The 13,551-nt window shown below is 48.6% G+C and overlaps 1 protein-coding gene across 3 annotated transcripts; it reads right to left on the reverse strand.

The window, feature by feature from the left end:
• Positions 1-668: 668 nt before the first annotated feature.
• CD8A (CD8a molecule) lies at positions 669-7,806 on the reverse strand. Of its 3 annotated transcripts, XM_025405794.1 has the most exons (7): positions 7,529-7,806; positions 6,801-7,119; positions 6,359-6,712; positions 5,670-5,780; positions 5,358-5,468; positions 4,555-4,585; positions 669-2,025 (listed from the first exon to the last, which is right to left on the reverse strand). In XM_025405794.1, the coding sequence occupies exons 2-7, from the start codon at positions 6,970-6,972 to the stop codon at positions 1,974-1,976; spliced, it is 831 nt and encodes a 276-aa protein (XP_025261579.1). In that variant the 5' UTR covers positions 6,973-7,119; positions 7,529-7,806; the 3' UTR covers positions 669-1,973. The 3 variants fall into 3 exon arrangements, with proteins under 3 accessions (XP_025261579.1, XP_025261578.1, XP_025261580.1); XM_025405793.1 differs by having other exon boundaries at positions 6,801-7,728; XM_025405795.1 differs by lacking the exon at positions 5,358-5,468 and having other exon boundaries at positions 6,801-7,728.
• Between the last annotated feature and the right edge of the window lie 5,745 nt (positions 7,807-13,551).

Below are 13,551 nucleotides of genomic sequence, written 5' to 3' on the forward strand. Positions count from 1 at the left end.
ATGCTCATCCTTCCCCGGAGAATCCGGAGATAGCCTGGAGCCCAGGCCCTGCTTCCACAGGAGGCCTCAAAACCTGGCACCTGCCCTGACTGGGCCCTCAGTATGCCGGGCACCTCCTGGCTCTGATCAGCTGGGCTCAGGGAGGAGCGACATGGGGAATTTGTCTCATGGGTAATATCTCAGCTTTCTCTTCTGCTTTAACAGACACAGGCTACTTCACTTAGGGAACGGAAAGCCACTCTTGCTTTCTGTTCTCTAAAAGTATCTTGGTTTTAAAACTTACAACAGACTTCTGGAGGGCTGATTACATGGGTGTGTTTGCTTTATGATGTCACTGAGCTGTACATTTACAACTTAGGCAATTTTCAGTACGTATATTTTACCTCAACAACAAGACGACTTTGTGATTTATCATGAAAGGAGCATCGTCTCATCTGTTACCAAGAAAGAACAAAAGGAAGAAGGGTGATGCAGGATGAAGCTAATCTATTTTGATTGATGTGAAAATGGCAGGCTCAGGTGAAGGTGAGGACTGATTCAATAATTTTAGGTCTTTATCCTAAAGAAACAAAGATATATGCAACATTTTAGTAGTGTTATAGTAGGAAAAGTTTGGAAACAACTAAATACCAGGTAATAGTTAAATAAATGATGGCACAACCAAAATAGGATGCTATTTATCCATTAAAGAGGATACTACAAATGTTTATTCATTAAAGCCACTTATAACAACATAGTACAATCCCATTTTAAAAAGAAAGACATATTTTACACGTATGCATAGAAAATAATCAGGAAGAAAGTATACCATATTAACAGATTATTTCTAAGGTGAAGAATTATGAGTGGTTCTTACTTCCTTATCTACTTAAGTTTTTTCTCTCCAATGGGCAGGCATTGCTTGTACCATACTGTACGCAAGGAAGTGCGTGTTTGGGACAGCAGTTTGGGTTCTCAGACTCCTTAAGAGAGTCAGGTCTGCCTCATCCCCGTATCTGCTAGTTGAGCAGAGGCCAGGGCTGTGAGAGCGGCTCTCCAACAGTTGTCTTTACAAAGTATAAAAAGTCATCAGTGATCCCAGGAGCATGTTTGTATCTCAAATTCAGAGATTCAAGAGGGCCTTAGTTTAACCTCACTGATGCTCAAATTCTATTTGTAAAGGAGTGGCCTCTCCTCTTTCAGCGGCCCCTCTGCAGTGCAAGGGCTGGGAGAGCAATTCCGCCTCCATGTAGGGGTTTCACAGAGATTTTCTTTAGAGACAGAGGGATTAGATTTCAAGGGTTAAGCTCACCCCTTCATTTTATTTTAGGTCTACAGAATTTTAGACTTGATTATATTAAAAAAAGAGTCTGATGTTTACATTATATAACTCTGCCACAGGCAGTTCTCTTTAGTTCATTACCTCCTCGAGACTCTGGGCACAGTATCCCAGATATCAAGAAGTACTTGTTCCCTTGCAGTTGGAGACTCAAGCAACTCGCCCTGAGACAGGGTCCTTGGAAAAAAAGACCTGAATGGTGTGGAGGAAAGAGTCCTGAGCTGGGAGATAAGGTCCCTCCAGCTACTGCTCCAACCCTGACTCGCTGTGTGCCTTTGATCAAGCTGTCTCTGGGCTTTAGCCTCCCCCTTTGTAAAATGGGTGGGGAAGAGGTTGAGATAGCATGGGTGCCTCCAGCTCTGTCAGCATGATTCTGAGAACTCTGCGGGTAGCTCTGACTTGCCCCTTTCCACACCCTACCCCGATGTGTGCACAACAGTATTGTGACCCTTGTGGTGTACTGTAGATTTTACCTAGTTTTGTTTCCCGTCAAACACATAAAGAAAAAGTAATCTTTCCCACCCCACCCCCACTAAAATAATAATCATGAGAATGAATACATAGGGAGGAAGACTGGAAAAAATGAAAGGGAAGGACTTGCTCCCTCAAAAGGAAGGATCTCAGTTTGAAGTAACGTAGTGGCTGTCGCACAGGGTTAGACGTATCTGTCCGAAAGGCTGGGCTTGCCTCCCGATTTGACCACAGGCCTGAAAGAAAGGAAAGCGACCATCATTGTAGCGAGAACCCCACCAGTGCAGCTTCCATCCAGCCATGTCCAGCCTCCCAATCCCCCAGCCTTTGAAAGGTCTGAGAACCTGCTCCTGGGGCACCAGCATGGGATTGGCTGAATGACCTCAGCACAGCACCCCTGCTAAATGCCTTACTTGCGGCAGGCATCTCATGTAATCCTCACGGCAGCCTTAAGGGTGGGCGCTGAGCTTGAGAAGTTAAACTTGCCCAAGGTCACACATCTAGGAGGTGGCTGAGCCAGGATTAAACGGAGTTAGTGTAGCTTCCTGGAGCCTTGTCAAGGTCTCCACAGAGGTATGAGAGTGAGACTGATAACCAAAGTCATTAGCTGACCTGATTCTCAGCCCCGGAGGATCACAGGGAGAGAGGAGGATGTGAGCAAATCACCATCATCAGCCAAATGATGTTACGCTAAAAACGTGTTAGTGGCCGGGTGCGGTGGCTCAAGCCTGTAATCCCAGCACTTTGGGAGGCCAAGGTGGGCGGATCACGAGATCAAGAGATCGAGACCATCCTGGTCAATATGGTGAAACCCCATCTCTATTAAAAATATAAAAATTAGCTGGGCGTGGTGGTGGGCGCGTGTAGTCCCAGTTACTCGGGATGCTAAGGCAGGAGAATCACTTGAACCCAGGAGGCAGAGGTTGCAGTGAGCCAAGATCACACCATTGCACTCCAGCCTGGGCGACAGAGCCAGACGCCATCTCAAAAAAAAAAAAAAAAAAAGAAAAAAAAAAAAAGTGTGAATTCAGCACCAGGCTAGCACCTCGTAGACATGCTAATTCATCATGAGTGTCATGTCTGCACTCTCAGCCCTCTAAAACCTCTCTGTTGAAGTGGAGCGGCCCACCATCATCACTGAGTATATTAACTCAGGTGTTGGAATTCCCCAGATGTGTTTAATCTGTATAGCTTTGTATTTTAAGGCAGAACTTTATTCTCAGTTATTCATCTCAAAATCAGAGTTTTGAGAAAAGGGATGATTCTCCTACAAAAGTTCCCAAGTGTACCCTGAATAATAAAAATGCTAAAACTTTTCTCCTTTTTTTTTTTTTTTTTTTTTTTTTTTGAGATAGAATCTTGCTGTTACCCAGGCTGGAGTGCAGTGGTACGATCTCAGCTCACTGCAACCTCCGCCTCCTGGGTTCAAGAGATTCTCCTGCCTCAGCCTCCTGAGTAGCTTGGATTATAGGTATGCACCACAATACCCGGCTGATTTTTAAAGAGTCTTTATCCCCTTAGCATATCACCTATAACATATGCATTGGAAATTCATTGCATTTTCATTGGTAAAAATAACAATGTGTAAAGTCCTGAATTTGGATTTCCTCAGAAAAATGTAAAGGCGTATAAAATGCAAACTCCAGGTATAAAATGTAAAATATTTCATCTACTGAATAGAACTGGCGTACATATTCGGTTATCCTTAACACTTCAGCCTGCAACCACAGGGAAGGTGTCTGAGCTTTGGATGGAAGTTGCAGCTCCCCAGCAGTATGACCTTGGATAAATCACTAAATGTTCTAAGCCTCAGTTTCCTTATTTGTACAATGCAGGTAATCGTGACTACTTTAAAGGTTGTTATAAAACTTTTAAAAAGTCTATCTATAAAGCAAGTAACATGCATTAGAGGCTTTCATCAAATGGTTATTATTATTGATAATCTGAGTTTAATTTTGCCTTTGCCACTTTACTAATCCCTGAGCCATGAGATGGGGCAAGGTTGCTGTGAGGATTAAGAGAGATGGGGTGTATTACCCCTATCACAGGTCTGACTAGAGCAGGCACTTGTTAGATGCTACCACAGGGATGCCTCAGCCAACGGGTGGAGAGGAGGTTTATAACAATGAGTGTGTGTGTGTGTTTTAATCATTTCAGAATGATCATGGGCTGAAACTGGATGGGGCACTCACTTGAGCTGCCAGGGAGCTAATTGTCCCTGCATCTCATTCCCCTTTTTTCTACTCCAGTCCTTGACAGCAAAACAAGGTCCTACATGACACAGAGAAATTAGGAAGCAAAGCCATTATTTTTTTGGTTCAGCTGATAAAAGATTGGCTCTCCCTCGAAAAACTAGACCAGCCAAGTAGAAAAAAAAAAAAAAAAGATTTTCTTAAGAAAACAACGAAACCCAGATGAAATAATCACAATAAAGAGGAGGTCAGGTCCTCCAAGGAGCTCGGATGAATTGGGGGAATCCCTCAGGTTTGTTTTTTTTTTTTAAGTGCCAGGCCAAATAAGATGGAGATTTACTGGAGTCACACTGTGTGGACACCAGCCTAACCTGGGCCTACCTTTTCTCAAGGATGCAGGCCAGATGCCAGCCTTGGCCTCTCTTTGCTCAGAAACTACCTGACTCCCTGCCCCAGGACTCCACGGCCATGACCTCTCTCTGGGAAAAGTTGCTACTATTTGCTACTGGGGAAACCAGGAGCCCACCCCAGGGCTGGCCAAGGTGAGCAGGCTGAGCGTTCCAAGAGACTCACCTGGGACATTTGCAAACACGTCTTCGGTTCCCTGGATAAGGAAAAAGAAGGGAAAAAGTGAGTGCCCCCATCCACCAATAGTCCCCAAAGACAGTGTTTTTGTTTTGTTTTGTTGTTGTTGTTGTTGTTGTTGTTGCTGCTGTTTTTTGGTTTTACAAAAAATCATTTCAGAACGATCGTGGGCTGAAATTGGATGAGGCAAATAGGCAATTGCCCCTACGAATTCTCCTTCCCTTCCCCTATTTCTTTGAGGATTATAACTCTTGAGAGCCGGGTAAGGGCTGCTTACCCATCCTTTGTCTCAAGCATCCATTTTTTAAAAATTGCAACTACAGACGCGGGCGGAAGCAGGGAGCCTGCAGACCTGATCCGGCACCTCCCTTGCATGGGACCCAAAGCAGAGTAGGCGGTTCGCGGGAAAAGAACCAAGGACGAACCTCAAACTGGTCGTGGTTTTGACTTAACCCCCCTGGGCACTTGACCCAGGGCCACAGCGGCCCCCTCCTGGCGGGCGTTTGTCGTGTGTCCCGACATGTGCGCGCGCTGCGGGCTTCGCTGACCGAACACACCCGTTGCAGCGGCTCTGGGAACAGGGCTTTGTCTCCCAAAACCTCTCTGAGAGCGCAAGGAGCGGGAAGGGCTTTCGCGCATTCTATCTCCAGGAAAGAAGTGCCTGTACCTGCGGGGCAGCTCGGGAGTCCCAGAAATCTCAACCCCACACCCCTCAAGGTCCGCCTGGAGCTAGCAGCGCCAAAGGCAGGAGCAGAGCCATCTCCTCCCGGCCGCGATTCCTCGGGACTTACTGTGGTTGCAGTAAAGGGTGATGACCAGTGACAGGAGAAGGACCCCGCAGGCCCCGGCCAAGGGCGCCCAGATGTAGATATCACAGGCGAAGTCCAGCCCTCTTGTGTTCACTGACGACACCAAAGACGCCGACATTTAGGAGCGGGCCCGGGACCTCTCAACCGCCCCGCCATCCCAGGCACTTCTCTCCACCTCAGGACTCGGTTTCCCACCAATTGGATAGCCCTTGACCTACAGTATCAGGGCTCCCCTTGGCATGGGCTCTCCCCGCGGTCCGTGCCGCCCCCGCCCCGAACCGCCGCACGCCTCACCTGAGCCCCCCGCCGCTGGCCGGCACGCCTCTGGGCGCAGGGACAGGGGCTGCGACGCGGTGGTGGGCGCCGGTGTGGGTGGTCGCGGCGCTGGCGTAGTGGTGGGCTTCGCTGCAGGGGCAACAGAGCGTGGTTGGGGGACAGGCTGGGATTATGGACGCGTCCCCGCCCCGGCCCCAGCCTCGCGCGCCTTTCCCCACGGGAACACCTCCCCCCGGTTTTCCTGGGAGAAGGGACGGCAGAGGAGACGGGATGGGTACCCAGGAATGCGCGCGGACCCCTGTCCTCGGGCCTTGGCTTAGCCAAGCGCACGTGGCGCCCGGCCCGAGAGTAGGAGCCCGCTCCCCTGCACCTGTCCTCTCTCCCGGGCAACCAGCAACCCTGGAGCGCGAGTTGATTGCTGTCCGCATTTTACCCACGAACAAACGGAGGCGTAGAGAATTTAAGTCATTTGCCCAAAATCACACAAGCATCCGAACTCGAGCCCAGATCGGCCGGACATAAAACACTATTCCTAGTCCCTACTCAGCCGCACGTTAGCCTCAGTTTGCTGTGTCTGTGAAATGGGAACAATATCTAAGTCTCTTCCAGGTGCGCTAAGAGGCTTGAAAGCAGGACCTATGTGTGGAAAACAGGTTGAGGTGAACCCCAAGCCCCACGCGGAGAGGTGCCGCACCCCGCGCCCGGACCTGGCAGGAAGACCGGCACGAAGTGGCTGAAGTACATGATGGAGTTGCTCAGGGCCGAGCAGAAATAGTAGCCTTCGTTCTCCTGGCGGAAGTCACGTAGGGTGAGGACGAAGTTGTCCCCCAACCTCTTGCCCGAGAACCGCTGGGTGTCCAGCCCCTCCGCCGCCTTGGGCTTGTTTTGGGAGAGGTATAGGAGGAAGGTGGGGCGGGCGGCGGTGCCGCGCGGCTGGAAGAGCCACGAGCAGCCCGACGTCGGGTTGGACAGCAGCACCTGGCACTTCAGCTCCACCGTCTCTCCCAGGTTCCAGGTCCGATCCAGCGGCGACACCCGGAACTGGCTTGGCCTGGCGGCGTCTGCAGGCAGCAGGAAGCGAGGCTGAGCCCCGAGTCCCGCGACCCCCGCCCGCCCCATCCCCTGCCTTTCCGGGGGTCGCAAACTCACGGAGCAGCAAGACCAGCGGCAGGAGCAAGGCGGTCACGGGTGGGGCCATGACGCGCTCCCCAGGACGCGGCTCGGCTCGAAGCTCGGGCGCCACGGGAGGCGCGCGGGAGCCGGTGGGGAGCGGAGGGGGGGAAGTTGCGCCCTTCGGCCGGCCTGGAGCCTGATTTCGCATTTGGAGGATGTGATGTCACCCGAAGCCCCCGCCGAGGAAAGTCACCCTCCTTTTCGCGGTTGTCGCCTTCCAGCCCGGTGAGGAGGCTGGGGCCCGTGAATGGGGCCGTCGAGGCAGCCTGGTCAGGCAACTGGGGGCAGCTGAAAACTGCGGGTTCGGGGATGAGGAAAAGGGCTTGGAAATAGTCCCTGGAAATGGTTGTGTTAGGAGAGTGACAGAGTGGGTGAAGGGAGATCAAAGATTTCAAGAAGTGAGGGCGAGAGTCGGCAGGAAAGGAGGGGAGTGTCCCTTCCTTTGCCTTCACTAAAGGCGTCTCTTATACTGTCACCCTTTTTGTTGGCAAAATGGGCACTGAGGGCTGAAAAGGAAGGGGAGCTAGCCACCTGCCCGCTTCTCAGGAACTCGCGCAGAGCAGCCCCAGTGTTCACCGAGGAAGGGCCCTCTCCCTTCCCCCAGGAAATTTCCATGAGGGCGGCAGCAGCCGAAGCTTTGGGTGGCGGTGTCAGTGCGCTGCTGACCTCATCCTTCCGGCCTTTCATCCAGCGGCTAAACTCACCAAACAGTCGCATCTCTTCTTGGAGTCTTTGCAACAGCCCCCACACTAGTCTCTCTCCTGACCAGTCCTCCAGCCACGTTGTTATAAAAATTATTATTCTCATAAAGGGGATCTAACAGCGTCACTCCTGCAGCCTCCCATGGCCTGCATTGCTGGATGGAAACTCAACCCTCAGCTTGGTTGACCAGCCCTTGGGTGCTGGCTCCTCCCAGCCTCCGCACAGCCCCCTGCCCTGCCTTTCCCAAACACCTGCAGCTGCAGCTGCAGCTTCACAGGCTTGAGGTTATTCAACCCCTGCGCTCTGTGCTTTCACGCCCTTGCACTTGCTGTAGATCCGCCTGGAATGCTGGTCTGTGAAAGCCCTGGAGGCAGCTCCTGTGCAGTCTCATTTGGACCTCATTTCTTTCACCCCCAGCTCTGGGTGCTCGGCCGGGAGGTGTGGGTGACGTGGGTGAATGCTTGGGTAGAGGCGGTTTTCTCTCTTCTGTCCCTAGCACACATGTGTCCCCTTCCTTTCTGTTTCTTTCTTTCTTTTTTTTTTAAAGACTGGAGTCTCGCTGTTTTGCTCAGGCTGGCCTTGGGACTCCTGGGCTCCAGTGATCCTCCTGCCCCAGCCTCCTGAGTAGCTGCGACTACAGGCTCATCCTTCCTTTCTGCCTGTTTCTGTCCTGAAACCTTCTAACCCCAGTGGCATGCCCTCTTCCCATTTCTTCGGGGCTTCTGAATCTTTCCACTTTGAATCCCATTGTGGCTGCACCTCACATTACTACTGCTTGATCCTAGAGACAAGACACCTGGCATTCTGTGTTCCACATGTCTGCCCCACCTATGAGTTCTGCTGGGTGAGGACCATGCCCCAGACTTCATGATGTGTCCTCCATCCCCAGAAACACAGCATGGGCTGAGCTGTGCTTGTTGAACTGCACTCTCCTTATCCTTGTGAGGTCCAAACTTAAGTGTTGGATGGTTTTTGTTGTTGTTGTTGCTATTGTTTTTTTGTTGTTGTTGCTGTTGGTTGGTTGTTTTTTTGAGATGGAGTCTGGCTTGGTTGCCCAGGCTGGAGTGCAGTGGCACGATCTCGGCTCACTGCAGCCTCTACCTCCCAGGCTCAAGTGATCCTTCCACCTCAGCCTCCCAAGTAGCTGGGACCACAGGAGTGCACCACCATGCCGGGCTGAGTTTTTGCATTTTTGGTAGAGATGGGGTTTCACCATGTTGCCCAGGCTGGTCTCCAATATCTGAGGTCAAGTACTCTGCCCCGCCTTGGCCTCCAAAGTGTTGAGATTACAGGTGTGAGCCACCATATCGGGGCCTGGATGGGCTTTTTTTTCTTTTTTTAATTATTTGGATTTCAGTACCTCCTTCCAGCTCCCTCAAAGCATCCAAGATGCTTATTCTAACATGGAACATGTAACATTTTATATTCTGAAATTTTTAAAAATGTCTTTTAAGTGACAACAGTGCAATACATTATTGTACAAAAACAAACTCGTCACTGTCATCTGCTCCCCACAGAAAACCACTGTTACAGTTGAATGTGTCCCTCAGATATTATCTGTACCTAAACAGATGTTTATACATCACCTTAGACACGTGGGATTGCATGAGATATGTATTTTTGCAACATATCTTGTTTCACAGTGGAAGGAGAGCTTTCAGCAGCTGTAGATCCACCTCATTCTTATAAATGGGGGCATTTTATGTGGGTGTTCCGTAATGTAATTCTGCTGTTAGTGGACATTTAGGCAATTTCTCATTATTGCAACACTAGCAAGGCTGTAGTAGATATAATGTATCTGTATCACTGAGGGCTTGCACCAGTACCTGCAGCTTTTTCAGATGGAAGATGAGGTAGCTGGGAAAGAAAACACCTTTGCAATGATGGTTATAACTGGCATATCAATGTGTGTGTGTGTGTGTGTGCATGGTATGTGGGTCCCTCGCTGTGTAGACACAGTGCTGTCCCTCAATTCACATGAATGAGGGAGACAAGGAAGCAATCAAGTCCAGACAGGCCACCAACACATCAATCCTTGCTGTAGATGGTAGTTTGCCATTTTGCTCAGTACCACCAGCACTGTATCAGGAGTGTCAAATGGCCCTGCTGGCCAAAGGCTACAATCAAGAGGGTGGTAAGGAAGATGACTAGATACGAAACTGCACTTGCCCAGTGGTGGAAGCATGGAGGGGGCCAGAGTCAACCTCCACATATTTGGATCTTGGGAATTAGGACCCTGAGTATGATGATGACCAGATTTGGGGGTGTATTGCTTTAAAATAGAGTAGTTCCATCTTAGTCTCGCGGAAATCAGCTTGGGGGCCTTCTAGCCCTGCAGCTCAGAAAAGTGTCAGCCGGGGGGTGACAGCCCCTTTGTACAGAGCACCATGGGGGTTGGAGGGGAGAGGACAAGGCAACATGTCAAACCCATCAAGGAGGCTTTGTGACCCCAGTGATATTTTTTGCAGAACGTGGTGGATTTTCGATGTAACCACAATGACATCCGCCTTGCAGTAGGCAGAACAGATGCAATTGCACGAGTTCTGGAGATACTTTCTGTAGACCAGGTGTGCAGAGGGCTGGGTTGGGCCTATCCATCACTTCCAGGTAAGCTCCCAAACCCCACACTGCAGCACTCACTTGGGATGGCATGAAGAAATGTGAATGACTGCACTCCTTTAAGCAAGCTCCTTATTTTAAAAAATATCCAGAAGTAGATAGGGTAAGATAGTAACCAGTTTCTATGCTGATTTAAACTGGTCCATGGAAATGGAAAATTTTAATGTAGACTAAAGACATATTCAAAATGCATAAGCGGGCAGAACAGTGGTAGGAAATTCATCAGGGTTTTGTGCCACTGCTCCTAAGACATGGACTGCAGGGACAAGCTGGAATCATAGCTGGAAAATTGCCTGCTGTGTCCCCATTGCCAATTCAGGTCTATGGAGATGTTACTGTTCTTGGAAGGAGTTAACTTGTCCAGGGCTAGAAACTCTAGAGTTATTAGGGCTTTGTTTTATCTCAATTAGAAATACCAATCAATTTGGCTTACCTTCTGTCACCCTTCTTTTCCTCCACCCCGAGTTCTCCAAGTTCATCTAGGCTGCTGTCCTTCTTTCCTGAACTTTTGCAATGGCCTCTTAACTGGACACTCCCATTTCTACTCTGGTCCCTTCTAGTGCAAATCTCATCATGCCAACCTCCTGCTTCAACCTAAGAGGGCTTCCTGGTATCCCTAGTAGAATGTCAGGGATCCCTAATGTTGCCTGTGAGGCCCTGAACACTTGGTTTCACAGTCTCTGTCCTCTCACCCGTCACCTTCTTCACTACTCCTAGGCTCAGCATCTCTCATTTCTCAAGGGGGCCCTAGTCCCATTTAAACATGCTATTCCCTCAGGCAAGAATGTTCTCACCTCTGCTCTCTGCTTACCAAACTCCTTTCCCTTGAGACCCAGCTCAAGCATCTCCTTCCTGTGGGGTTCAGCTCCTTCCCCTCCCACTCCCAGACAGTACAGACCACATCCTTCTCTTCTCTTTGTCACCCGGACCTTGGGTATCTGCAGACTGGAGTACAATGATTTGTTTGCCTGTCCAGCTTGACAACCAAACCCTTGGTCCCTTGAGGAAGGAGACTTGTCCCTCTCATGTTTACACCAGGGTGCCAAACAAAGGGCTTGGCACACACTTGAGTGGCACACACTCAAGAAATTCTTGCTCAGTAAAAGCTAAAGGAAGGTAGAAGTAGGGTACAGCAGACCAGAGAAGGCCGAGATAGTTCATTCCAAGTAAGAGTGGCCAGGAAAGGCTTCACACATAGCTGGGTTTGAAGATAAAGGAAGAATTAGGAGAGAGGTTGTTTAGAATGAGGCATTTGATATGTCTGATCAAGATCGGCTGATACCATGCTTTAACACATAGTAATGGTATAGTTAAAAACAAAAGGAAGAGGAGGAAGGGGAGAAGGCGATGTAGGCAAAAGCAAGATAAACATCTTCAAGGACGTAGCTGCCGGGCAATGACTGGAATCAGGGGCTGGCTTGCCGGGATCTGTTCTTAGCAAACCATTCTTGGGCCTGGGTCTTGAGTGTCTGTTCTTAGTGTAGAGGCACCAAAAATTTGACTCCTTCAGCTAACAGAGTTTCACAGTGCTTTGCCTATAGAGGAAGGCTGGAGCCAGGCTCTCTGCTTGAAACAGGAATTTGGATCTGGGTTTCTCTTGATTGAAAGACAGCCCACAGCCATCCATGTAAGGCCTAGTTCTGACTGTGGGCCCTGGAAAGTCAGAGGCTACTAAAAAAAAAACTCAGGAAAAGAGAGAGTAAAGAGAGGAAGAGATTTTCAAAAATTTCTATTCAAGATAATCCTGCACACACACTCAAAATTCAAAGTATACATAAAAAAGACTCAACAAGTGGAATGTGAACTCACTTCCAAAAAGATGCAAATTATTGAACAATTTGAAAAAAAATTTAAAACAAAGAGAACAACAAATGTAGAAAATGCAGAAATTGAAGAAGAACAGTTGAAGATGGTAAATACTGAGCATACTGGAAATGAACACTCTACATATTAAACTAGGATATACTCTAGGTTGGACATGGTTGAAGGGATAATTAGTGAATTGGAAGCTAGTATGGAGAAATTCACAGAGAATGCAACACAGGAAGATGAAGACAGAAGCAGTTTGAAACAGCTGTTGAGATATATTAGCATGGTGAAGCGTTTAATAGGATTTCAGAAAGGGGAGAACAAAGGGACTGTGGAGAAGAAATACGGGAAGAAAGCATGGCTGAAAAATGTTCACAATTAAAGACAAACATTCTCAGATCAAAAATACTCTTAGTGCCAAGTATAAAAACATATACATCTTTGCACATATCAAAGTGAATTATAAGAAATCAAGAGTAAAGAGAAGAGGGCATCCCAGGAAGCTAGGATGTTTGAAATGTAATTGGGAGAATCCTTAGTTGCAGTTTGGATTGGGCAGAGAGGGTAAGAAGCTGAACTGTAATGGGGAAAAATTTTGGTTATACCTTGCATTGACTCTGTCAGCCCCCTCCCTTGGTGCTGACACATGCTTACTATAAAACTGATCCAATGGTCTCATAGAGTTGATGTTTGTGGTTTCTTTGAATAAACATAGAAACTGATCCTTGCAGTCTTAAAACCTGAGAAAGTTATATTTGCCTTATCTGAGTTCCTTTCTAGGGAAACCAACCATTGGGGCTCCCAGATAGTAGCAATGAGCTGAAACTCACCAGATCACTTATTATAAACAATAAGACATCAGCCTCTTCACCTGGTATGATGGCCTAACCAACCTCTTGTTTCCTGTTGTCCAACTCCTTTTCCTTACTCCTCCCGACTTCCTGTTTTCCCACACATGGTTACCTGGCTTCCCTGCTATATAAACCCCTTAATTTTAGTCAGTCAGAGGGATAGATTTGAGACTGATCTCCCATCTCCTTGCATGCAGCACCTGACTAAACTCTTCTTCCTTGGCAATACGCTCTCTCAGTGATTGGCTTTCTGTGAGGCGAGCAGAAGGACCTAGATGGATCCCCTGGTGTTTCGGTAACAAAACTGTTGCAGATCTTTAATCTCAAGAACACTGAAACAGAAGTGTTCTGAATGCAACTGGAGAGCCAGGATTTGAGTTCAGGAGAGGGGCCAGGGCTGGGGATGCAGTCTTGGGAAGGAGGTGATAAGTTGTGAGAGTGGGTGTCATTGCAAAGGAAGGTGTTGTGGAAAGAAACATACAGAAGAGGATATGAAACCTTCAGGAAAGGCTCAGATTGAAGAGGAAGAAATAAAACATTGGCAAGGAATCCAGGTAGTGCAGAAAATTCAGAATGGGGCTTGAGAAGGTGGAAAAACTTCACAGGGGAGGTTAGGGTGATAAGAGAGGCACAGAGAGGACATCAAAGCCTGTGGCAGGTATAGATTGTAAGCTCATGTCTGCCCTTGGCCCACATGAGGACATCCCACATGTTTGCCATTGGTGGATGATAAGATGAGGAAGACT

The sequence above is a fragment of the Theropithecus gelada genome, chromosome 13 (genome assembly GCF_003255815.1).
Source record: "Theropithecus gelada isolate Dixy chromosome 13, Tgel_1.0, whole genome shotgun sequence".
In the NCBI taxonomy this organism is placed as follows: Eukaryota; Metazoa; Chordata; class Mammalia; order Primates; family Cercopithecidae; genus Theropithecus; species Theropithecus gelada.